The sequence below is a fragment of the Macaca nemestrina genome, chromosome 5 (assembly GCF_043159975.1).
Source record: "Macaca nemestrina isolate mMacNem1 chromosome 5, mMacNem.hap1, whole genome shotgun sequence".
In the NCBI taxonomy this organism is placed as follows: Eukaryota; Metazoa; Chordata; class Mammalia; order Primates; family Cercopithecidae; genus Macaca; species Macaca nemestrina.
The window spans coordinates 38,104,619-38,130,312 of record NC_092129.1 but is presented as its reverse complement, the minus strand read 5'-3'; the positions used below and the strand labels follow the sequence as shown (position 1 = coordinate 38,130,312).

The following is a 25,694-nucleotide window of genomic DNA, read 5'->3' as shown; positions in this document are numbered from 1 at the left end:
TGGCTACCTTATTGGAGAGCACATCCCTAGATAATTCTTTAAAAAATTCGGAAAATATCTATAAAGATAATATGAGTGAATTTCAGACAGGATGATTGTTCATACCTATTTCTTTTTTCATCTATTTTCTGGTGGGGTATTACAGAAAGGACCCAGGGGCTGATCATAAGGACATGGTTCTAGACTCATACCATGGACCAGCTGTGAGGCCTTGACTGTATGGCCTTAACCACTTTTAACTTTTCTTGTCTACAAAATTGATCAGAGAGCTCTGAAATTCCTTCTGGAGCTAACACTTTATAGTTTTGTCATTCAGTTTTCAATGAACTTGTAGTATACTACTGAAGTATGTCAGCAATAAATTAATAACTCCATTCCTTTCCTTAAAAATTTGTTCATATAGATTTATTTTGCAGAAAGTTTATAAAACCTATGGTAGGTGTGCAATACAGAATACTGAACTAGTAACTATTTATCTCCCGAGAGGCAGGTAAACTGCTAGAAAAGATGTGTATTAGTACACATGAGTCTCTATGCAAAGTTTATGTACTAGTATTTCTTTCTTGGAGTACTAATATTTATGTAAATATATGGCAACTGCTTTTAATCGGTGTGAACTAGTGAAATTAGATCATCTGTAAAAATCAAATATATGCTATAATGACATAATACTCTAAGACATATCTCAACTATTTTTACATAAAACATACTGACAAAAAATCCTTATAACATGAGAATATGGATAAATGTAAAATGTAAAATGTATTAAAGTAGAATAACAGAACCGAGATTCAGTTACCACAGATACATTCCTACGTTTAATGTTCTTCTTTCTGATGTACCCATTCCTCCTCAGGTTAGAAAAATCCTTTCACCAGATAATAAGCCAAAGAAATATTGTAACTTAAAAATAATTAATTGAATCAACTTAATTCATGCCCTTTGTGCCCAGCTGGGAGTTATCAGGTATTTATATTTTAAAGGGATTGATGTTTAAAGACATGCTATTGTTCTCTTTGAAGCATACGAGCACTCTCAGAGGCTGGGTTCTAATGCAACCAGCATGTGCTCTCCTGCAGCCCATTAACCTTTAATACTTGTCACTCAGCTGCTTACACAGGAGGAGTTTTTTAAACCCAGAGAGGAAACAAGGTTATTTAGAAGGAATCAAATGGATAGTTTTACATCTCGAATGTTAAACAGAAGGTAGTTTTTATGTAATTCAAATGGGTAAGTTGAAGAAGCAAGGTCAGCTACTACAACTTAATTATTAAATTTATTAAGCACTGTATAAAATAATTTTGAAGGAAGTTAAGTTTACTTATCTGTAATAAGAAAGTCATGAAACTTTTGCTGTCAACTACAATATCAAGCAACATTATTCTAAATATAATTTGTAACAATGCATACTGCTTATGACTATTAGTTCTTAAAAAAATAAGAACTTGTTTCTAGCTTTATAAAGATCAAAGTTCTAAGAGCTTGGATGCTTATGCTGCTTATTCCCAAGCAGGAGGATGTGGACGCACCCCCATGTGTACGTAAGGACACACGAGCTAAAGGCTTTACCTGACCCAGTAAAAGTGTCAAGCGCTCCATCTCCAGTCGTGGTTGTGGTTTCACTGCTGTTCAAGGGCTCTGTTTTGACTGCAAGGAGAGACACTATGTAGAAGAATAAGTACATGTGAGTTTTACTTCTAAATTTATGTCAAAGACTCTGTCCGTTCTACTAGTGATTTTTCTAGCTACCATGGGCATGCAAGAGAAAACTTGAGAAGTTGATGAAGAGAGTTTGTTAATTTAGCTGCTAAAGGGGCATGCATTTAGAGGATTTAATCTAAAATCCTCTGGCCAAGCTAGTTCTCTCAAATCTGGCTTTTAAAGGCAGTCAACCTTAAAAAGTGAAACAGCAGTACACATATTTGTATTTTTAATTCACCTAAACACACTCTCACGTAGTCAATAGGAAAAAAGGAATCATCATCAGTCTTCAGCACATTTAATCAGAATTATACCAGAGAAATTTACTAGCTTATATTTTATTTTTCTCAGGAAGACATTTTTAAGTTTGCATAATAATACAATGAAGAGATATAAAAGTATAGAAACCATGGGCTCATTCACACAATGAATGAAAAATGAAGCACTCAATGAAGCTCTAAAAAACACTCATGAGCTATAAGGTGTTGGGCTTCTTATTTTTAATGGTATAACAATTTTTAATATGTTATAGAGATAAGCACAGAAAAAGAGATGACTTATACAGCAACAAGTACATCTTTTGAAAACTCTTTTAATATGTTATTTCTACATGGCAGTGGTGTATTTTGGCAAAATCACTGCTCGGTAACAAAGTGGCCTAGTACACAATATTATCATTATTAGATGCGATAAGGGTGATGGGGGTGATAATAAAGTTTTACCCATTTGGTCACACCATATTTTCCCTTTGTTGGCAAAGCTTTACTACATATATCACAGCAGCAAGGAAATAAACTAAGCTATTTCTACTTAACACCTCTTGTGTTTCCTGGTCATAAATGACATGAACCATACAGTTAAATAACTTAGAAGCAAGCAGAAAATTACAAAGAGGAAAGCTGAAGTCTAGCCAAACGGCAAAAAAGAACAGTCAGTCATAGGGTACCCACCAATCACACAAGTCAGTAATGTTATTCTGTTAGAAAAGCAATTAACTGATAGAAAACCATGCGGTAATGATTATGCTCTTTTCCACATGAACAGAATTAACCAGGCCCTCAGTGAGCTCTGTGTTAATTTAGTATGCATGATTTATTAATGACTTGATCGGCTGGAAGATTCAGAGGAGAAACGTAAATGTTGGAAACAGAAAGTAAAGAAACTTGGATTGCTTTTCTTAGCAAAAAAGGAAATTCAAGTTCGGCTTATCTTTCAATAGCAACAATGATCTGAAGAATAGTCTAATTATTTATATAATGATAAATAATAAATTAGTGGTTATAACTTTTCAGTAGTAATTTGCACAGTAGTCCCTATTATGGTTATACCTTATCAATCACTAAACCTATCATTACAAAATCATTTTATCACCTTTTTATTTACTACTATATAACTAATACTTATTGAGAGCTTACTACATGCTAGATGATGTACATTTAGCTAATCCTTAAAACAACCCTAATTAATACAAATCACTATACCCATTTTATAGACAAGAAAACTGAAGTGCAGTGGGGGCTGAAGAGCCTGCATAAGTTCCAGTGCAGGAGATGGTAGAGCTAAGATTTGAACTCAGGTTTTTAGCTCTAATACGCAGGATCTTCCCACCGTATCAGGCTGCCTTCAGGTATGAAAATGGCTTATGCTCATGACAATGCCTCTTCTCAAAGGCCCAAAGCATAATGAGAATGCAGTTATCTCCTAGATAGAATAATTAAAAATACCTCATTAAAAATAAAAACTGCACAATACCGGAATAGGATACTAAGGCATGTTTCCCATTTCTTCCTCATGGGATATTTTAAAAGACAACAAGAAGTAGCAAATTTGAAAATAGGTAACAGTAACAGCACACCCTTAAAAGGCACTTGATACATTCCAGGCATTGCTCTTGCCCTTTACACCTATTAACTGATTTACTGCTCTCAACAGTCAGTAGATAATATCATCATCTTCATTTTTCAGATAAGGAAACTGAGGCACAAAATGGTTAAATAACTTCCCCAGTCACAAAGCTTGTAAGAGCTAGAATTTGAGACCAAGTGGTGCGTGTTCAGAATCCAAACTCTAAACCATACTGCCTCTCAGGCAGCATTAGCTAATCAAGAATTCCTTTTGTCTGTATGAAGATAATGCAGAGTATAATCTAGATGGGTATAAAGGCTACTCCATCTCATGCAATGTTTACATTTGACTTCTAACATTTATGACAAAAAGGCATGGCCCAAAGCCTTCAGCAAAACTAAGAAACAGTTTATCAGAGCTTCTGACTTCTACTTGCAGCGAAATTCCTATGTATGCGTATCTAAAGCTATGAACAATATTTGCAAAAGTAGCTTCATTATAGTAATAGTAACACAGATTTTACTTGTGAATGGAGGTGGTAGAATGAGAGCTGTGTCTAACAAAACTCATCTAGAAGCCAGACATGAAGATTAGTTTTGCTACTTTGAATTTCAACTCTTAGACCTGATTTCAAAAGCTTAGTATTGGTTTTGATTATAATCTCTTTAATTTGAAAGTTTAGGGAGGTCAAAAGGAGAAAGAAGAGGAAGGAGAGAGCGAGTTTTTGGTCTAATTCGTTATACTGGAAACATCTCTCATTAAAATTTTAAAGGTTTGCCTTTAGTCAAAGACAGACAAAGAGGTTCATTTTACTGAGAAAAGGCATCCCTGGGAAAGTATATGAAGAGAGGAGTAAAAAGCACGATGTGTTAGCTTTACTAAAATGCCTGAATTTTAAAGTAATAATTCAACAAAATGGATGCTAACGTTTGGGGGAAGTGGTGCCTGTCAATGTAAAACTGTTTTTCCTATGCAAGTAAGGGTAGAACAAAAGGGAAAAGTGGAAATAAAACACTTATTCTGTCACAGAAAATAAACTGCACTCACATTAAGTGAGCACCAACAGGCACCCCTAAAGCTCGAAGTTAGTCCCAAAGTTTTTTTGGTTTGATTTTTCTAAATAAAAAGCAGTAATATTAGGTAATAAGAAATAACTATTTTTTCAGCAGTAGAAAGCTCAAATAGAGAAGTGAATAGACACTCCTTATATTATTAGCTGATTTATTAAAACATGTTAGAATACAAAGAAGTATTATCTTGGTATTTATGTAACAGTTAACTAGTATAAACATTATAAAATAATTATAGATAAAGCTTGGAAAACACGTTATTTTCACTGAAGCTACAAATACATTTGAAATGTAAGCTGTTTTCTTTTATCTTGCTTTTGTTTCTGCACTTTAAATTACATCTACTATATACTTTTCTAGTGGCAGGAAACTTAGCTTTTCATTAAATATATGCAAGACACTATTGGAAAAATGTTCATTAGTAAGACAAATAACTAATAAGTAAGACATGTTCATTAGTAAGACAAAAATTAGTAGTCCTATTACTATTAACTTGTAAAAATCCTTATTCCAAATAATTATCAGTGTCTATTCCTTGACTGTTCAAATGTATTTTTAAGCTATATTTTGTTTTTCTTAAATTAACATGATGTTTAAACGGGGCTTTTAATTTATTTTCAGGACAGCATCCAAATTCATTACATGCAATAAGATGGAAGCAAAATCCTTCTACAGAAGACAAGCACCATATTTCTTAACCAAATGCAAGCTTACACACAAAATGTTTTGATTTCAAAGGAAACAATGATATTTTAATGTCCTAGGTTGAGAAGTTTTGTGGGATTATTATTCTATATCTTCAAAGTAAGGGAGTCAGAGCTCATTTTGCTAAAAGTGGTATAAAATTACTTTCTATAGCACTTTGTCCAGAACTGTTAAGAAATTCTTGTACTGTCAGGCCCAGCTCCCCACTAGTTAGCTACTTGCAACTTGGATGTTTTTGACAGAGCCAAATAGTAAAAATAAATAAATACACATGATTGGCTTTTCCATTTTTTTAGCTTTAAAAATAGTTCTTACATATAGACTGAATTAAGGTCATACATGATTATTGTCAGGTATCAGTAATGGCGACTAAGTCATAGATTTCCTGTCTTCACATCCCAACCTTCATCCCTACTGCCATACACTTATTTTTAAAGCATTCTTACTCTTGTCCCCTTAAATTGTCTTTAGAATTTAAGTACAACATTAATGTTGATTAATTACTTTTAGAGAAAGTCTGTTTTATTATCATAACTCAAAGTTCATATTCATTTGTTGCAATTCAGGCTTCATCCTCGAAAGGGAACCCACATAACTTACATTTCATCTTCATAAATCAGTGTAGTTTAAACATAGATTAAGGTGTGTGTGCACCAGTTTAAGGTGTCCATTTAAAAAACTACATATATGTAATTCCACATACACTTCTTTCTGAACCCCAAAAAGCACATACAGAGGCTTTTGACAGCCTAGTTTCTACAAAGAATTTCAGAAAGTTAGATCAGGAAAGTTACAATTTATAACACTGCAGGGAAGCAGTAAAAGTATCGCCTACTGGTTTTAATAATCAGTATAGCCTATGATTTATGCTTGTTTGAATCAATATATTCATTCAGAAACCTATGATTACCAAGTGTCTTTCATTCCTAACTACCCATAAAGTATTTAATTTTGTAAAATAATTTGATGAGGACATTTCTGACTTTTATTCTAAAAAAAATTCTCTACAAAGAACCGACCCACAGCAGTAGGTAGCTCTACTGCATAAATACTAATGCATTACATGTGAGTCAATCGTCTCTACAGTAAAAATTCTAGAAGATTCTTTTCTATATTGCTTTCAAATATAGAAAAAAAAATAAAGCTGATCAGAATGTCTCATTTCTATTCCCCCAAACCTTTCCTTTGAAGTCATTTCTTAATCTCCATGTAGAATCAAATATTCCCTCCCTCCACTGTTCATCCACCTTGAACACATTATGGCATTCATTATTTTCATGTCTGCTTCTCTCTGTTAGACTTTTGGTTCCTGGATGGCTGGTATCGTGTTCTTTAGGTCACTGGGTTCCCATTTCCTAGCATAGAACTTGGCATATAATAGGAACTTGATACACTTCAATTAAGTGAGAAAGTGAAAATTTACTCTTTTAGATCCTGCCCTAGCCCTCCCAATAGATCTAAGTATTTTTGTATATAAAGTGTAGTTCATCATGAATCCTGACACCATTAAGCAAATTAGAATCTGGAATTACCTATATCTGGAAGTAAAGGTTCATATGATTGGCATGCACTCTTATATGTACAACATAACTTATGTATATGCATATAGATCTATATCAGGAGTTGTGCCAAATCTGACTCATGGTCTGTTTCTGTATGGTTTTAAGCTAAGAATGGTTTTTACCTTTTTAAATGACTGAAAAACATCAAAAGGAGAATATTTTGTTACATGAATATTTTAATGAAATTCAAATTCTGTGTTCAAAAGTCAAGTTATTTAAATACAATCATGTTAATTTGTGTAGGTATTGTGTATGGCTGCTTTTGTGCAACAATAGCAGAGCTAAATAGCGACAACAGAGAGCAGGCAGCTCACAAGGCCCGACCTCTGCTTTATTTGCTAAGGTAAGCTTGCATTTATGCTATCTTCATATTTTACACTTTAATAATTTTACAAGTGCTAAAAATTTCAAAGGAAAATCTATATTCCATATAAATCTGCAGATGTAATTATATAATAAGGATTAAGGTAGGGAAACACCTTAAATTACTTTCAAGAATATTGCAACGTACTTAAAGAGCACCAATATAGTATGATAAAATCTAAAGGTGATACTATCAACTTATGTCAATTAAAAAAAATTAGGCCGGGTGTGGTGGCCCACGCCTGTAATCCCAACAGTTTGGGAGGCCTAGGTAGTCAGATCACCTGAGGTCAGGAGTTCATGACCAGCCTGGGCAACATGGTGAAACCCAGCCTCTACTAAGTAAAGTACAAAAATTATCCTGGTGGGTGTGGTGGTGTGTGTCTGTAGTCCCAGCTACTCATGAGGCTGAGGCAGGAGAATCACTTGAACTTGGGAGGCGGAAGTTGCGGTGAGCCGAGGTGGCGCCACTGCACTCCAGCCTAGTAGACAGAGCGAGACTCTGTCTTAAATAAAGAAAGAAAGAAAGAAATAATCTTTTTGAACATCTCAAGTTATTGGAATGATCTTGAAAAGCTATTAGTTCTTTTCTTTTGCCTTTTGTTTTATTATAATTTTATGAAATGCTACAATTCCAACAATAAAAACCAAGAATTGAAAATAAAATAGTTTATTCTTAATAGAAGAGATCACACAACAAATGCTTAGTCTGTGTCACAAACGCCCACCATAAAAAGTCATTGACATTCAGCTGGGCACGGTGGCTCACGCCGGCAAACCCAGCACTTCGGGAGGCTGAGGTGGGTGTATCACAAGGTCAAGGAGATCAAGATCATCCTGGCTAACACGGTGAAACCCCATCTTTACTAAAAATATAAGAAATTAGCTGGGCATGGTGGTGGGTGCCTGTAGTCCCTGCTACTCTGGAGGCTGAGCAGGAGAATGGGGTGAACCTGGGAGATGGAACTTGCAGTGAGCAGAGATCGTGCCACTGAACTCCAGCCTGGGCAACAGAGTGAGACTCCATTTCAAAAAAAAAAAAAAAAAAAGTCACTGAAATTCATTAAAAGTTTCATATAATATGCTACCAGGACTATATTATTAATAATCAAAGTTTAACATTTTGTTACCAAAAGTTTGCTTTCTTTAGCCCAGTTTACACATTTCTAAATGCAAATAAATTTATCTGACCAAATGGAGAGTCTGTTAACACAATGCATATTTTCATTTCCCTTAAAAAGCTTTCGCCTATTATTGCATTACTAATTAAAGAAAGGAAGATATACTGAATTTATTGCTAAGCAATTTATACACATTATCTAAGACAAAAGTCATGCCAAGAAGTACTATTATCATCCTTTTATAGAAAGGAATTGAAGCTCAGAGAGCTTAAGTAACTTGTTCAAGGTGACACAGCCAGTAAGAGTAGTGCTAAGATCCAGATCCACGGTGGCCCTGACAACACAACTCCTTGTTTTTCTCCTATGGCCTCACGAGTTTTATTACTGACATTAAGAACCAGGAAAATTTGATGCTTACTACTTAGAAAAATGTTTCTGGCTGAGATTAGAGGTAAATTACTATTGATCGCACATATTCACTATTATAATGTTGCTTGTGTTAAACACTATTTGAGAACAGACCACAGCCAGTAAGCTAAGAACTTTTTTTTACATATTAAATGTTTAAAATGTTGTCAAAATGACAATATTTCATGACACATGAAAATTATATGAAATTTAAATTTTAGGGCTCACAAGGTTTTACTGGAACATAGCCACGCTTATTCATTTACATATTTTCTATGGTTGCTTTTGCACTATGATGGCAGAGCTGAGCAGCTGAAACACAGACATGTGACCTACAAAGCTAAAAATATTTACTATCTGGCCCTTTACAAAAAAAGACCCTGCTATAGAATTAACAGTATCTAAATTCTAGCAACATATTTTTAAGTATGAAAAGTATATTTAAGTATAAAATTGAAAAAATTAAAACTAAAACTATACAAATACAAATAATGAGCATATTGAAGTACTTTTTCTTCACTGATCATATACTCTAATTTAGTCGGAGATAGAGCAAGGTCCAGCCAAACTGTGCCTATTCTAACTGTTTGTTTGTGATACACATTTCCAACAGGCATGAGCTCCTTTTTGATTCTACAACTGGGTGGTGCCACAAAAATGTGATGGCTTTGTTTTATTTGATATTTTTTTAGCATATTAGCATTTGATTTAAGAGAAAGTTTGTTAATATGTGTGTAAGTATGAATGTAGTTAATATCCACAGTACAAAAAAAATTTAAAAGCCAGTATTAATTTCTAATTTTAAATGTATAGCTTTCACCACTGACAATTTTTAAGGTGAGGGGATACTGATTATTAATGTTACTTTATATACATTGGAATAATTCTCAAAATCTGCAGAGTAGAAAATATCTTTTGCTTTATTAAGAATTTAATTTAAATTATGAAAGTCTATGGATTACGAAGGTGATTAAGTTTGTATGCATGGCCACTCTGCTTCAGTCGCTCTATTTGACATGGCAGTTGTTGGGCAAAATTAATCATGTAATAAAACTGATAAATAGTGAGAAAACTAATATATGCATCATTTAGGTGAAATTATGAAACATTTAAGAAAAGAATACAACTGACCTAAAAAAAATCTAAGAATACAAATTGATAAAAAATCATAACCAACTGCTGTCAATAAACAACTAAAAGGCATGTTCATTTTTCCTTTTTCAGTACTGAACACAGAAAAGAGATGCAAACATAGACATGGCAACAAACAGCAATCCAGAGGGGCAAATCCACACACCCAAACACATGCAGTGTACCAGCATCTCTCATACTTGTTGCAGAAGAGGGGGTGTTGCAACTCAGCAACCAGTCTGCTGTGTTTAAAACAGTCATGTTGTCCCCTAAGAACAGGAACAGTATAAAAGTTCATTGTCTGAATGCCTGCTGATATGAATAATCTTCAATGCTTGCACTGGTTTCTGAACTTTTAGCCAAAATTGTAACTGTACTGTATGACTTTAACATTTTAGTTTATCAGGTTTGTTTCAGTTCAAATATATGCATATGATGATTAGTGAACTTCACCAGTCTGGTTCTAGAGTGCTTGAGTTTTTAAATTTTATTATTTGTACCCAATTTAGGGTTTAAATGTACCTTCCTCCAGTTTTCATCACTAAATATTCTATACATTTGCAACTGCATAATTAGATGAAATTACAGATGCATGTTTAGAGACAAATAAACATCATAAACAAGGAAAATGTTAATCTACAAGGGAATTGGTGTAAAACATTATTAAATACAGGTAAGTTGCAATGCACACAACCTTACAAAGAAAATTTTAGATGGCATCGTTATTCTAAAAGAAATGGGAAGAGGTGTATCAATTTCATAGATATTTATTTAAAATTTAAAAGAAAATATGATGTGGCAAATGCTAATATCTGACAATATAGTTTTTACAAATTAAATGTCATATAATTCTAAATTGATTGGCTAGATGGATCTACAAAATTTCAAATTGTGAATAATTTAAAATACAGTCTATATATGTGTGTACATAATCTCTCTATAAATACACATTCTGATACAAAAATTGGATCACATTTTCTGACAGGTTGAATATATTTTATGAAAATAATAAAGTGGAATATCTGAAGTAACAGCTATTATTGTTGCCATATGCTGTGGCATAATTACAGGCTAATAGAATGAGAAATTATCTGAAAAAAAAAAGCAATTCCTTTTTAAATAAATGTTAGGTGTTATTCTGTTTGAAAAGAAAATGCAGCAGATATTAGTATTTTTGTATTTCCAAAATCATGTTTTTTTTTTTTTTTTTTATAAAGCACTTATAAGAAAAAACATTTTTAAGAAAAATGTTGAGGTAACCTTTCTTTATAATTCAAAACAAAACCAAAAAGTTGTGTGTGTACACACACACAACACATATAGAAATTTTTGCTAACACCAGGGTGGAAATCCTTTGACCTCAATTTCTAAATTTTGTGGAATATTTATAAGGGCAAATACAAAAAGAAAGCCTTGCTCAAGGCCCTTGAAATGTTGCTCAATGCTATCTATTCTCTGTGAAAGTTCCCAGCTATAGAGCAGGAGCAAAAATTTCAAGAAAATCATCAAAACAATCAACATTAATTATATATACCTTGGATATAATGTTGATTTGTGTTATTGATAAGAAGATATTTGTTTATTAGCAGATCCCTAAGAAGTAAAATTAAAGCAAACATTGAAATACGATTCTGGGTATCTTCAGGGTAGTACACTTACCTCCTGTCCCATTTGTAGTAACCGATGTGCTGCTGAGATTAGATTTTTCCAGTTTGGAGCTACCTGGAGTATCACCACCTCCAACAAGAGTATGAGGACTTGCTAGGTCCTGCATGTCCATAGACCTGGTAGAGCAGTAAGCAGCAGAGAAGAGTTGAAATTGCAGCAGTTATTTTTTAATAGACTACAAATATTATTCTATTGACCACGTGATCTCATGGTAATAATTAAAACCAGTATCTAAGACTTAGTCAACCAGATGAACATGCCAGTTCATTAGAAGCAAACATACATACAAACAAACAAATGCATAAATAAATAAGAAAATCTTCCGTAGTAAGTTAAGCCTCATAACCTGTTTGTAATAATATAACATATTATAACATAACATAATATGGAAAACACATTACTAACATAAAAATAAAACATATTATTATTAACATATAGAAATAACAAAAAATAATCCTATGACTGTTCCATACAATACTGTAAGAAAAAATGCAAATTCTGTCATCTTGGCAATTTAAGCTGATATACATACCCACCCTCCTAAACTGATCACCTTAGCTACACACTAGAGAGCTGAAAATGTTTAATTCCCCAAATTTGGCAATCCCTGCCACCAATAATGAAGAAATCAGTAGCTAGAAATAAAGTGTGAACTCAAAATTAAACGGAAGCTTCCAGCTGACCTTGTTGACCCAGGGAGCCGAAAAATGAGCCTAAGTCCTGAGAGCTGGTTTTGTAACACTTTTGGTATAAATTCAGGAATAGGGCTTTGACTTATGTTTGCTCCAGGGATTGTGCTACAATTGGGATAAAATAAAACTGTGATTTTTGAAGGGCTGACCGTCTTTTGAAAAAGAAACTAGAGGCCGGGCGGGTGGTTCACGCCTGTAATCCCAGCATTTAGGAAGGCCGAGGCGGGTACATCACGAGGTTAGGAAATCTAGACCATCCTGGCTAACACAGTGAAACCCCGTCTCTACTAAAAATATGAAAAAAAAAAATTAGCCGGGCTTGGTGGCAGGAGCCTGTCGTCCCAGCTACTCCAGAGGCTGAGGCAGAAGAATGGTGTGAACCCGGGAGGCGGAGCTTGCAGTGAGCGGAGATCGCGCCACTGCACTCCAGCCTGGGCCGCAGAGCCAGACTCCATCACGGAAAAAAAAAAAAAAAAAAAAAAAGGAAAAAGAAAAAAAGAAAACGAAACCAGGAAAAAGAACTGTGCAGTAGCCCAAAGAAGCTACACATGCTTTCATGAAAGAGAGAAACATACAAGATAAATAAAAGTTGAGAGAATTTCTCACCAACAACCTGAACGATAACAAATACTAAAGGAAGACCTTCAGATCAAAGAAAAGATACCAGACTTTTGAAAACTCAAACCTACAGGAAAGAATTCAGAATAACATAAATGTAAATATATAGGTAAAGATAAGAGATTATCTTTTATTTTTCTCTTAATTCATGAAAGACAGCCTATTGAAGCCAAAATAATTGCATTATATACATGGACTTATAATATAGATGTAATATGTGACAACAATAGCAAAAAGTGAGGTGAAATTATATTTTTCGAGGTTCTTTCATTTGGCATGAGGTGTTATATTAAATTTGGATAAGAGGTTAAGTTTAGGGTACATGCAGTAATCCGAAGCGTTAAATGTTAAGAAAAATACCATCAGGTATAACAAAAAGCCAACAGAATGATTAAAATAGCATTTTAAAGAATTCGATTAACCCTAAGAAGCCAAAAAAAGGGAAGGAAACAAAGAATATATATGAAAAAATGGAAAACACAAGGCAAGATGGCACACTCGAACTCAAACACATTGATGATTACACTAAATATCAATGAACTAAACACTCCAATGAACAGCCAACTATGGTCAGATTAGATTATACAACCAAGACCTAACTACGGAGGATCTACAAGAGAAGCACTTTAAATATCAGCATATTGTGCTACTATAGTACACTGCCCAGACATCCTGAAGAACTCATTCCCATAGCTGCTCAGAGTGTTACCAACTGGCAGCTTTCAACTGAGTTCCTTCCCAAAACTTGCCCTCAACTAAAGAAGGTCACTGTGCCCAAAAGCACACTCTTTCTGAGGGCAGCCCTCATCTACTGACTGGTCAATGGAGGGGTAAAATGACTATTCCCTCTTACCCTAAGGGTCACCATAGTCTCATAAGACTAGCTGAGACCTCTGTTGCAACGGTACTACAGATCAACGTCTCTTAATCCAGCCCTGCTTCTTTCATGCCCCTCAAAAGGAACTAATACTGAGAGCACAACCCAAATAAACTCCTGCAGGAAATACTTCAGCATCTGCATCCTGGGAACCTGAAAAGTGATTAAGGCCCAAATAGGTGGAGGGTCAAAGAATGGAAAATGACATACCACGCAGATAATTAACATAAGAAAGATGTTCAAGCTAATATTACATCACATAAAACGGGCCTCAAGATGAAGACTATTAGCAAATATAAAGAAAAGAATTGGAAAATGATGAAAAACAATAAATTATTCAAGAAGACATAACATGTGCCTACAAGCAGAGTTACAGAATACATGATGCAAAAACTGACAGAATTAAAGGAAGAAACAGATAAGTCTATGATCATAGTTGGAGCTTTTATGACACACTTTTCACAGCAACCAACAGAAGAAAAGTAGACAAAAATAAATTTTAAAAAATATACACATAAGATTTGGAAAGCGTTATCACCAATGTGACCTAATTGACAGTTTCAGGACACTAATACCCAGTAATGATAAAATGCACACTATTTTCAAGTGCACATGGAACATCTACCAAAAGGATAGACCTGGGCTATAGCTGGGCTATAAAGTAAATATTGATAGATTTTAAAGCTGAAATGTTACAGGGTATGGTATCTGATCACAATGAATTAATTTAGAAAGCAATGGTAATAAGATATATAAAAAAATCCCCAACATTTGAAAATTAAACACTGCACTTCTAAATAATTTGTGAACCAAAGAAAAAAAATACAAGTAAATATAATAAATATTTAGAACAAAATGAGAATGAAAAGATATCAAATCAAACTGTGGTGTGCAAATAAGGCAGTGATTAATGAGAAGTTTATATCTTTAAATGGTTATATTAGAAAAGAAGGATTTAAAATCTGTGACCACTTTAAGAAACTAGAGGAAGAAAAGGAAATTAAACAGAAGGTAAGTAGAAGGAAACAATAAAGAGTAGAAATAATTTAAACAAAATTTGTGAACAATAGAGAAAATTTACATATTCAAAAGATGATCATGAGAGATACTGATGATTTTAAAAGGGTAATAAGGAAGTATTATAAACAATACTATGAGGCCGGGCGCAGTGGCTCAAGCCTGTAATCCCAGCACTTTGGGAGGCCGAGATGGGTGGATCACGACGTCAGGAGATCGAGACCATCCTGGCTAACATGGTGAAACCCCGTCTCTACTAAAAAATACAAAAAAAAACTAGCCGGGCGAGGTGGCGGGCGCCTGTAGTCCCAGCTACTCGGGAGGCTGAGGCAGGAGAATGGCATGAACCCGGGAGGCGGAGCTTGCAGTGAGCTGAGATCCGGCCACTGCACTGCAGCCTGGGTGACAGAGCGAGACTCCGTCTCAAAAAAAAAAAATACTATGCCAATTAATTCAAAGACACACAAAATCAGTGAATTTCCTGAAAGATACATTTATAAAATTTGACCTAATTAAAATAGAAAATGTAAATAGTCCTGCATTGATTAAAAACTGAATTCATGATTAAATATTTATCAAAAAACCCTCCAGGGTCATATGGTTCAATTAATAAATACTAGCAAACTTTTTTGCTACTATTATTTAAAAAAAATTTAAAAAACAATTTTTTTTTTTACAAATTCTTTCAGAAAAAATAGAAGGAAACACTTTTCATTCCATAGTAGGAGACGAGAATTACCCTGACCCCAAAACCAGAAAGGGACAATTTTAAGAAAAGAAAATATGGATATATAATTTTTATAAACATAGATGAGAAAATATTTAAAATATTCTCAAATCAAACCCAGCAATAGAAGAAAATCATGACCAAGTGTGCTTTATGCCAGTAATGTAAAGCTGATTTCACATGTGGAAATCAATGCAATTCAATATATTAACATAATATTATTTCCATGAGTGCAAAAAAAATTTGACAATATTCATCATCCATTCATGATACAAACTCTTGGCAAACTAAGAAAAGAAGTGTTTTTCCTCCATCTGATAAAAGCACTCTTGAAAAATCTATAGCTTATATCATATTCAATGATGAAATACTGAATTATTTCGGTAGCAAGTCAAAGACATCTTCTTTTCCTACTTCACCGCAATATTCTACTAGCAATCTTAGCCAATACCAGACAAAAATAAAGAAATAAAATAAGCAAAGTTTAGAAAGAAGAAACTTTAATTCACAAATGATTTAATGGTTTATAGAAAAAATTCTGGGACATTCATCCCCCAAATCCCCAAACTACTAGAACTAATGAGTGAATTTACCAAAGTTACATGTATAAGGACCTTGCCAGTACTAAATAAAAATATTAACTAAAACATTATAACTTTAGTCAATGCCTCTCTAGTTCAAATATTGAAATATCAAAGCAGTGATTTTTCAGAGGGATGGAAGTTGGGCTAATCACAGTCCAGCTCCAGTTAAGTTCAACAACTTTAGGAAGGGTCTCAATGAACAGATCCTCACCTTAACTGCCAGAGGAAAGAACTACCACTTTTTGGGGAAATAAAACACAAAAGAAATATTATGCTTCAATCTCTATTGATTTATTGTATATAATGTTCAGAACATTATAAATATTTTGTGACCTAACAAAAAGCAGAAAAATATGACTCCTAGTGGACAGAAAACAGTAAATAAGAGCAGACCTGTATATGACCCAAGTGTTGAAACTAGCAGATAAGGATTTTAAAACTAATGTGAATATATTAAGTAACTTATAGGAAAAGATACACACACAAGGTATATAAATGTATATATGCCATATATAGGTATTAATATATACATATCTGCCATACATACATCTGTCATATACAGATCAATACATATATATAATATATATAAAATATATATGTATTGTTAGATATGAGTTCTAAATTTCTTTTCAAAGAATCAATATGTCAGTATGTTCAATTCTTTGCCTTCTACTTTTAAACTTAACTTCCTCATAAGGCAACGTTTTTCGATTACCTGCTCCACCCTGACGCATTTCAATCACCTATTCCACCCTGAGTCATTCCAATTACCTGCTACCTCCTCCGCCCTGACTCATTCTCCACCCTGCATGACCATTTTTTCCCACCAGACAACTCAACCTGTCACTCTCTTTAAATTAGCGAATCGGAATTAGTTTAGCCATCTAACCCTAGCCAATAGGGGAAAGACACAGCAGCAGGGGCTACATGTGTCAGGGATAAGAACCCCTTTTCCTCTCTTGTCCAGGTGTGCGCTCACCATTGCTCCATCTGTAAGGGCGCACCCTCCAATAGAAGTACATTACATTGCCTTGCTGAGAATTAAAAAGAAAATTTTATATTTGAGTGCTATTTCTTTTGTGGCACTGAAACTTTATTTATAACAGTATGTATCTCTATATTGCATATGGAGAAGAAATGGAAACTCCTAAGAACTAAATAAAATTTTTAGAATGAAAATAACAATACATTACATAAGTATTATTTGAGTGGACTTAACAGCATATTGGACATTGCAAAAGAAAGGACCAGGATATCTGAAGCTAGGCCAATGCAAATTATCCAAACTGAAGCACGGAGGAAAAAAGTGGGAGTGGCAACTGAATTGAGTATAAGTAACCTGTGTAATATTATCAAAAACAAAAACAAAACCAAAACCAAAAACAAAACAAAACAAAAAAACAACAGGAGAAAGAGAATGATACAGAATAATATTGGAATAAGTAATGGCCAAAATTTTCCCAAATCTGATGAAAAACATCAACCCAAGAGCCTTACATCACCATGAACATCAAACAGGAAAAAGAAAAAGCACAGCTGAACACATCATAGTCAAATTCTGAAAGTAAGAGAATGCTTTATTAAAGCCAATCATAAGAAATGCATAGAGGGAAACAAAAATAAAGTTATATCTGATTTCCGAGAAATCCAAACTTAGCTCTTATTATATGTCTTCTCTTTACAAATATAATGAGTACTATCCTGTCCCAATGCCTTACCCAGACATTCACAGCTCTCCATTCAGCTTTATCTTCAAGTAATCACTACTATACAGTTTCCTGTATCAAAAATGATTATTTTACTATTGTCACAACTTCCCCTTCACAATTTTAGCTTGTATGGCATCTTTCTTGTCTGATAGCTCCTGAAAACCATCTTAATCAATGTTTAAATACCTCAGAAATGCTACTTTCTCCATGAAGCTTTTTCTGGTCCTCAAAACCAGAAGTGACCTAGTCATACTGTCACACTTTTGTTATATTATTTTTACCTTTCTCTGCAGCACTTTTCATACTCTGTCTTAATTTATTGTCATTTGTGTACACATTTTTCTAGAAAACAAATGAAAAACAAAAGCTGCCACAGGATGTCTGTGATAACAAGATTCTTTTTCATTTATCTTTGTTAACTCCTGAAGTGCCCTTCCTATTAAAAGATGCAAATAAACAGTTGTCAAACTCAGTAGCTTCCAAACTACTAGATTGTTAATTGAGTAAAAAAAGTAAGCACCTCAAATATGTGTACATATTTATTTAGGTGTCATTTATATGTGCTAACGAATTATGTACATTTTTATACAGGCACATTATAGAATATATTTAAAAGCATAGAAAGGAAGTAATAAGAATGAAATAACATTTTATAAAGAGTTTTTCAGATTACTTGACTATAATTCCTGTCTATGATAGAGTAACTGGGACCTAATATTGCCACTATAAAACTAAAACTAAGGAAACAACATTGGAAACAATTGTTTAGATAGCACAGGGCTTGGTCCTTGAGAGAAGAAAGAAAGTGAGGTTAGCCCTTGTGCAGTAAAAAGTGAATCGTCCAAACTCAGCACATTCAAAAGAAAGGCTTGTCCCTTAACCAATTCCTGGGAGATAACCTTTAAGCCCTTGGAATATCTTAACTTATAAGAGTACCTGTGTTTAGCTGGAGCCCTGGGCCACACCAGACACTCTATGCTAACAATGATGATAACAACGTGATTCTTGGTGGGGGCTTTGGGACACGCATAATCAGTCTGACTTCTGAAGGGGCTAAAAACAGTAATGAAGATCAGCCACATGGGTGGTTAGACATGTTTATATAACTGACCTCCAATAATAGTGACCCCTGGGCACTAAGGCTTGGATGAGCATCCGCCGTTGGCAACACTCTGCATGTACTGTCACGCATTGCTGCAGGGACAAATAAGTGCTATTTGTACAACTCTGGACAGAAGACAACTGGAAATGAACTCTCAGTTTCTCCTGAACTCTGCCCCATATGCCTTTTTCCTTTGTTGATTTTAATTTGTATTATTTCATTCCAGTGAATCTACTGAAGATTCACTGCTATATCCTTATTGCCTGCAAAGCTGCCGAAAAAGTAGTTTCTCAAGAAACATTTGAGTAATAAATGAATGACTGAAATGGTGTGTAAGCCATAACCATCTTAGAAACAGCTGTGAAATCAAGCATGTGAGTGTGACAAGGTGAATTTAAGTGTGAAAAACTGGGAGAAATGAGTTTAAATGGCAGTCAGGAATCAGAAGATTTGCTAATCATGGAACAAACAGAAGAAAAAGAGGTAAAATCCAAGAACAAAGATGAGCTCAAAAACAGTACCAAGTAGTATCTGTAGCACACCCCGATAACAGACTTAATTACAGTAAATGCTAAATGCTCGTGATGTCATTATCTTCTACTAGACTCGTCCAACCCAAAGACTTTTAATTTAAATGATCAAACAAATTAATGGTTGCTTATTACATGTAAAGCAGTGCCACAGGTGTTAGCAATTTGCTGAGTGAAGAAAACATGACCCGACCCTCAAGGAGTTTACCATCTAAATGACAAAGCAGGGTCCTGTGAATAGAAATTTAAAGTATAGTAGGTGTCCATAAAGTGGAACAGATAGAAGTTAATGTAAACTTAAAGATTCTAGAAAATGTCCTCAGAAATTCTTAGCTGGGTTTTGATGAATTCAAATAAGGGATCCTGGGGGAGGTATCTGCTCAATGATATCACTGAAGCCACAAAGTAGTGTAGGGGCTCATAGCCAATCTGGACCACATACAAGATGAGTAAAGAAGGAACATTGGTCAGGAATAAAAGGATGGCGCACACACCACAAAGAAGAAACAGAAAATGTTGCCCCTGAAAAACAAAAACCACAAAATAAAAATAACCTTGGCATTTTACATTCCAGTCCACAGGAAACCAAAATGCAATTATCTAGATATTTACAATTTAGTTACTTACACTTGAATTCATTTAGGTGGGTCAATGTTTCTTGCTACTAAGAGTCTTTGGAGAACAGAGATACACTATTGCTACTAAGAATATGGCGAAAATATTCCTGTATTTCCTTTTATATGCTTTGTGATTAATTTAATTGTGACACTTCAGATTCTTTTTAATCCCAATTTATACAGAATGTAAAATATATAAATTTTACCTTAGGTTTCAGCAACAGAAAATGATTAATGGGTACCAGTTTTTACTGTATACATACTGTATGTGATACGGTTTAGGTTTTGTGTCTCCACCCAAATCTCATCTTGAATTGTAATCCCCATAATCCTCATAATCTCCATGTGTCAAGGGAGAGATAAGGTGGAGGTAATCGAGTCATGGGGATGGTCTCCCCCATGCAGATCTTCTCACAAGATCTGATGGTGTCATAAGTGTTTGGTAGTTCCTCTTGCGTTCATTCTCCTTCCTGCTACCTTGTGAAGAAGATGCCTTGCTTCCCATTCGCCTTTTGCCGTGATTATAAGTTTCCTGAAGCTTCCCCAGCTATGCAGGACTGTAAGTCAATTAAGCCTCTTTCCTTTATAAATAATCCTGTCTTGGGCAGTTCTTTACAGCAGTATGAAAATGGGCTAACACAGTATGACACATTCTGTGTTTGGTTTTTCTCATATATACTATCACCTTTAATCTTTAAAATGACATATTAATATACATATTATTTTCCACACTTTGTAGATGAAGAAATTGAGGCTCAGAGAGGATACACAGTAGTCCCAAGATCACAGATAGAAAGTAGCAGCAGCAGAACTTGAACTCATGTTTATCTGATGCAGAGCTCACACTGTTTCTAGCAATTTAAGTCACTGTATTTCATTCACACTGTGAAATCACAATCAGGAATGCACATCCCTGAAATAAAACATTTCGAATAGTTTTCAAAGGTTACTAAAATCAATATAAGCATCTGCTCTGCCAAGTTTACACTGTTAATAATATTTAAAGGTAGTCATCTTTTTTTTCCAGGATGTTTACTTCAACCCCTTGTTAGTGGTCCTTATGTCATAAGGCCATTTGAATATTAGCATCTTTCTGGACAATATAAAAAATGAACTTAGCCATAAACACAAAAACTTGGAAAAGAAAGAAAAATGTAGACATGCAACTAGTTTCTGGGGATTTTTTTTCCTGCAATATTTCTGTAGCATAGATGGAATTTCTTTCTAATAGTTTGAAATATCCTCTTCAAACCCAAGAAAGGGGAAGCCTTACAACTGTGCACTTTAGAGTCTACTCTAACTCAGAAGCCATGATTCATTCTGTACAGATCCTGGTAATAAGTCATGGTTCTGCTTATTTATAGTTTGACTCCATCAGTTGTTCACAACCCAAGGAATGCAAAAGCATCCTTGACGTTCAAAGATTCCCACTCTCATGCCACCTTTTTCTCTTTGCATAAAGTGGACATGGGTCTATTTCCCACATTCTCAAGAGTCCACCAAAAAAGCAAATCTGCATTTGACCATCAGAATGATTTTAAGGGCAAGACTTGCTCATAATATTTTTTCCTATGTGACATAAGCCTCAATTCTCCTTAGCTGAAAAGTAAGAATAACAACAATAGCTTCTATTCACATAATTAGAGTGTAAGGCACCACCAGGGTAGGACTGTTTTCTAATTGTTCATGGATTTTTTTCCCCCTATTCCTAGAATAGTGGAGTATGTTTAGTGGATTCTAATGAATAAAAGGAATAGAAAAAAATGTAGATGAAGTCATTTGGTTACTTGGAGTCAAATGTAGTCTAGTTCAGCAAACACTGCTTGAGCATCTGCTATGTTCTTGGGACAGTTCTTAGAATACAAAGAATCTTCAAAGATTCCCACAGGCCAGGCAGGAGAGCAAGGGGCTAGGTAAAGGGAGATGGGATTAGTTATCCGATGCAAATGCATGTGGAAGTTTCTTTCTTTTTTTCCCCCCCCTGAGATGGAGTCTTGCTCCAATGGCATGATCTTGGCTCACTGCAACCTCTGCCTTCCAAGTTCAAGCAATGCTCCTGCCTCAGCTTCCCAAGTAGCCGGGACTACAGGCACATGCCATCATGCCCGGCTAATTTTTGTATTTTTAGTAGAGATGGGGTTTCACCATCTTGGCCAGGCTGGTCTCCAACTCCTGATCTCCTGATCTGCCTGCCTCAGCCTCCCAAAGTGCTGGGATTACAGGTATGAGCCACCGCACCCAGCCTGTAAGTTTCAATATTTTTATGTGCAGTGTTAGATCTCCCGAGTGAGGGGCGTGTGTGTGTGCACATGCATGTTTGTGTGTGTCTGCGTCTGTGTGTGGATACGTGGGTGTACGCTTTAGAGGCAGAGAGGAAAAAGATATTGTGGAATAAAAAAAGTAATGAAGTACCCTGATCAATTTAGATCATATGAAAATTAGTAGGGCATGCCACTGCTGTGTATCAGTTCCGACTTTCTGGAAAAAGTACGGGCATTTAAAAACGTCAGGTAACAATGCCAGGTCATGTTAAACCAACATATTTCAGATTAGGATCCAAAAACCACTTGTCACAGTTTGTAGCCCTGAGCCAGTGACTCTGCTGGCCGGCGGTCAGGGAGATGTGGCTCCTCTCCGCTGCACAGTGTCTATATCACTGATCAGGTGGATAGATAGTCCCAGAAGGAGGACCTCACCAACCCATTTCCCCAGACATAGTCAGAACTGGGGTCAGCTGCACAGATGGGAACCGCAGGAAGAAGAAGACCCTTAACAAGGACCAGGAAAGTGGGGTATGCATAAAGAAAGGAAGCTGTTCTTGCAATGTGCCAGTGACCTCATGCCTGTCCCTGAGGCCAGCATGACTGCTTGCAGTGTAAGCGACCCATCTGCCAGGGTGACCTCAGGCCTCGGAGTAACAGCAAGTAAAGCCATGAACACACTGTTCTCTGGACACTTTTACAATTTTTCCTTTCCAGAGCTTACAGCTCTAGACTTGAGACCTGCAACTCTTCCCCTTTGTTCACTATGACTCTAACAAATTTAAAACATGTCAGTTCCCTCCACCCCCAAGAAATGTGAATAAATGCTTCCAAAAAGCAGAAGCATTTCCCTAAATTTTTGTTTTTAAAAGCCCCCCTTAATCGGAAAACAAAGAAATAAACAAAAATCCAATGGATGCTCCAATCATTATTTGAATGGCACAGGATTCAGTATCTGTCAGACCAGTTCAAACCATCATGAATGAAGCAGGAAATTATTTTCCTGTAGCAAGTAGTGAAATAAAGCCATAAGACTACAATCTAAACATTTAATGCCATCGATTATACTAAGAAACATATCAATGTTTTTCTAAGAAAAAACTCTACCAGTAAAGATCAAACTGTTCAGAGGATAAACAAATCTAGATTTTTCCAATACTAGAACGTCATACTAACAAGAGCAAAGCATTGATATAATGTACAAAAAAAAGGTAGTAACCTATTAAAATGATTGGATTTCCAGTTCTGAAGGGACATAAAATGTCCTCAAATGCAAAATAGTGTATTGTGCTTAAGGCTATGAGAGCAGTGTTAAAGAGTCTCTACTGCCAACTAAAACCTGAATTTTAAACACTGCCTCATTTACCAGTCATGGGACCTTAGTCTCAAAATTGGAGATAATAATATCCTCTGGGAGGCTAGTGTGTGAATTAAAGATCACACATAAAAAGCTTCCAAAGGTTGGCCTATAGTGCATGCTTCATAAATTTTATTACTACAGTCACTTCTAAAACACAGACAATGAAACAGCCTGGTTTGCCTATTCGAAAACCTGTAGTGTCAAAAAAATCATTTTCTTAAGAGGCAGCCCTTTCATTTTCAGATAACTTACACTACTAGAAAGTTTTCTATCCATGGCTTTCCTGGAACTTTGGCTCAAGAAAATTTGTCTATTGTCATGGGTCAAGTCTAAACCTTCTTTCATGTAACAGCCTTTCACATAACAGTCTTTCACACATCAATGACCCGTCCTGCCCAAGAGCTTTTCCTCTCTCAGGAAGGGCATCTTCAGTTCCCTCAGTCCGCTTAATCCATCTCAGACTCTTTTATCTTCCTAGCGTTCTCTTCAAGAAGATCTCCAGGATTCTTCTTTAACGGTGGTCCCCACAGTCATGCAGTTGTGGTCCAAGACAGTTCAAGGTTATTACAACTCTCACTTGTCAGTGTAGCCTGAAGAGTACATTAGCTTTATCCTCAGACACTGTGCAGTCCTAATTCATGCCTACACCCAGCCATCAAAATTCCTAAGTCTTTGTCCCATGAGATGCTTGAGAGCCCTGTGTCCTCCCAGTCACTCACCACACATGCAGTTGCTATTTGGGCCCAAGTGAACAGCTTTTCATGTGTTTCTCCTAAATGCTATCTTGTTGGACTTGAGTCCACTGTTTCGGGCTGTCTGTTAGATTCTGACTCTGCTGTTCAATATCCTCTTTCCCAGTGAAGTTACTATGTCACCTACAAACTTTCTTAGCATGCCCTCAATGCCCTCATAATAAACATGTTGGCCGGGCACGATGGCTCAGGCCTGTAATCGCAGCACTTCGGGAGGCCGAGGTGGGCAAATCATGAGGTCAAGAGATGGAGACCATCCTGGCCAACACAGTGAAACCACGTCTCTACTAAAAATACAAAAATTAGCTGGGTGTGGTGGCACATGCCTGTAGTCCCAGATACTTGGGTGGCTGAGGCAGGAGAATCACTTGAACCTGGGAGGCAGAGGTTGCAGTGAGCCGAGATCGCCCCACTGCACTCCAGCCTGGCGAAAGAGCGAGACTCCATCTCAAAAAAGAAATAAATAAATGAACATGTTGAAAAGCGCAATGCCAAGGGCAGATTTTAAAGAGGGCACTAGAGGTATATCTCCAGATTTATATCAGTTCATCAGGAATAGTTATTGAGCTAATTTCTGTCTTTTTCTCATAAATATCTGAGCCTTTGGCATGCACTTTGCTGAATTCTGTGTGTGCTAAGTGTAATGCATGTCTTTCTTCTTCCTTTCTGGTACTGCTATCATAAAAGACTATGAGGTTACTCTGGCATGTCTTTTGCCTACAGAACTTACATTGGCTTCTCATTATCACTGCCTCCTAAGTATTTAAATTTAATCATTTGAGAATTTCATTTTAGAATCAGCAATTCACAAGAAGTTCAATGGTTCACTGATCTATAGTTTATTATGTTATACAAAAATACAATTGAAGAGAATGATTTTTAAAGCAAATTTCATGATGAAATCTACATAAGGAATGTGCTTTTATTAGATAACAATATGGATTAGGAATCAGGGACATGAATTTACGTCTGTGATCCACCACCTAGAAAAAGTTAATGGGTGTGTGTAGATGGGTTTCCAAATATCTTCTCGGGTTTACAGGGCTAACTAATAACTAAATAACACTGAGACTCTTCCATAGACAGGCATTCTGTAGTCCTTTCCTTTCTCTGCCAAGACATTCTGTATCTTTATGAGGTTACCCAACCCATTCAGTTTGAGTGCAAGGAAGTTAGCACCTGCCACGAGGGATCAGAATGTGAAATGCGATGAGAGGGCCCTGTGATAAGTGCCTGACCTTAGCAAACAAAAATAAAACCTTAAAAAAAAAAAG

The 25,694-nt window shown here is 35.5% G+C and overlaps 1 protein-coding gene across 16 annotated transcripts in view; it reads right to left on the bottom strand.

Annotated features, from left to right (window-relative positions):
• Nucleotides 1-25,694, bottom strand: part of LOC105465636 (EYA transcriptional coactivator and phosphatase 4) — a 280,315-nt gene that overhangs the window by 65,455 nt on the left and 189,166 nt on the right. For 9 of the 16 annotated variants that reach the window (XM_011714173.3, XM_011714183.3, XM_011714174.3 and 6 more), the window contains 3 exons: nucleotides 11,566-11,690; nucleotides 10,107-10,175; nucleotides 1,570-1,662 (listed from right to left, as the gene is read on the bottom strand). In XM_011714173.3, the coding sequence (XP_011712475.2) occupies nucleotides 1,570-1,662; nucleotides 10,107-10,175; nucleotides 11,566-11,690 (287 nt within the window). The remainder of the gene's footprint in view (nucleotides 1-1,569; nucleotides 1,663-10,106; nucleotides 10,176-11,565; nucleotides 11,691-25,694) is intronic. The other 7 variants (XM_024787874.2, XM_011714186.3, XM_011714185.3 and 4 more) reach the window with 3 other exon arrangements.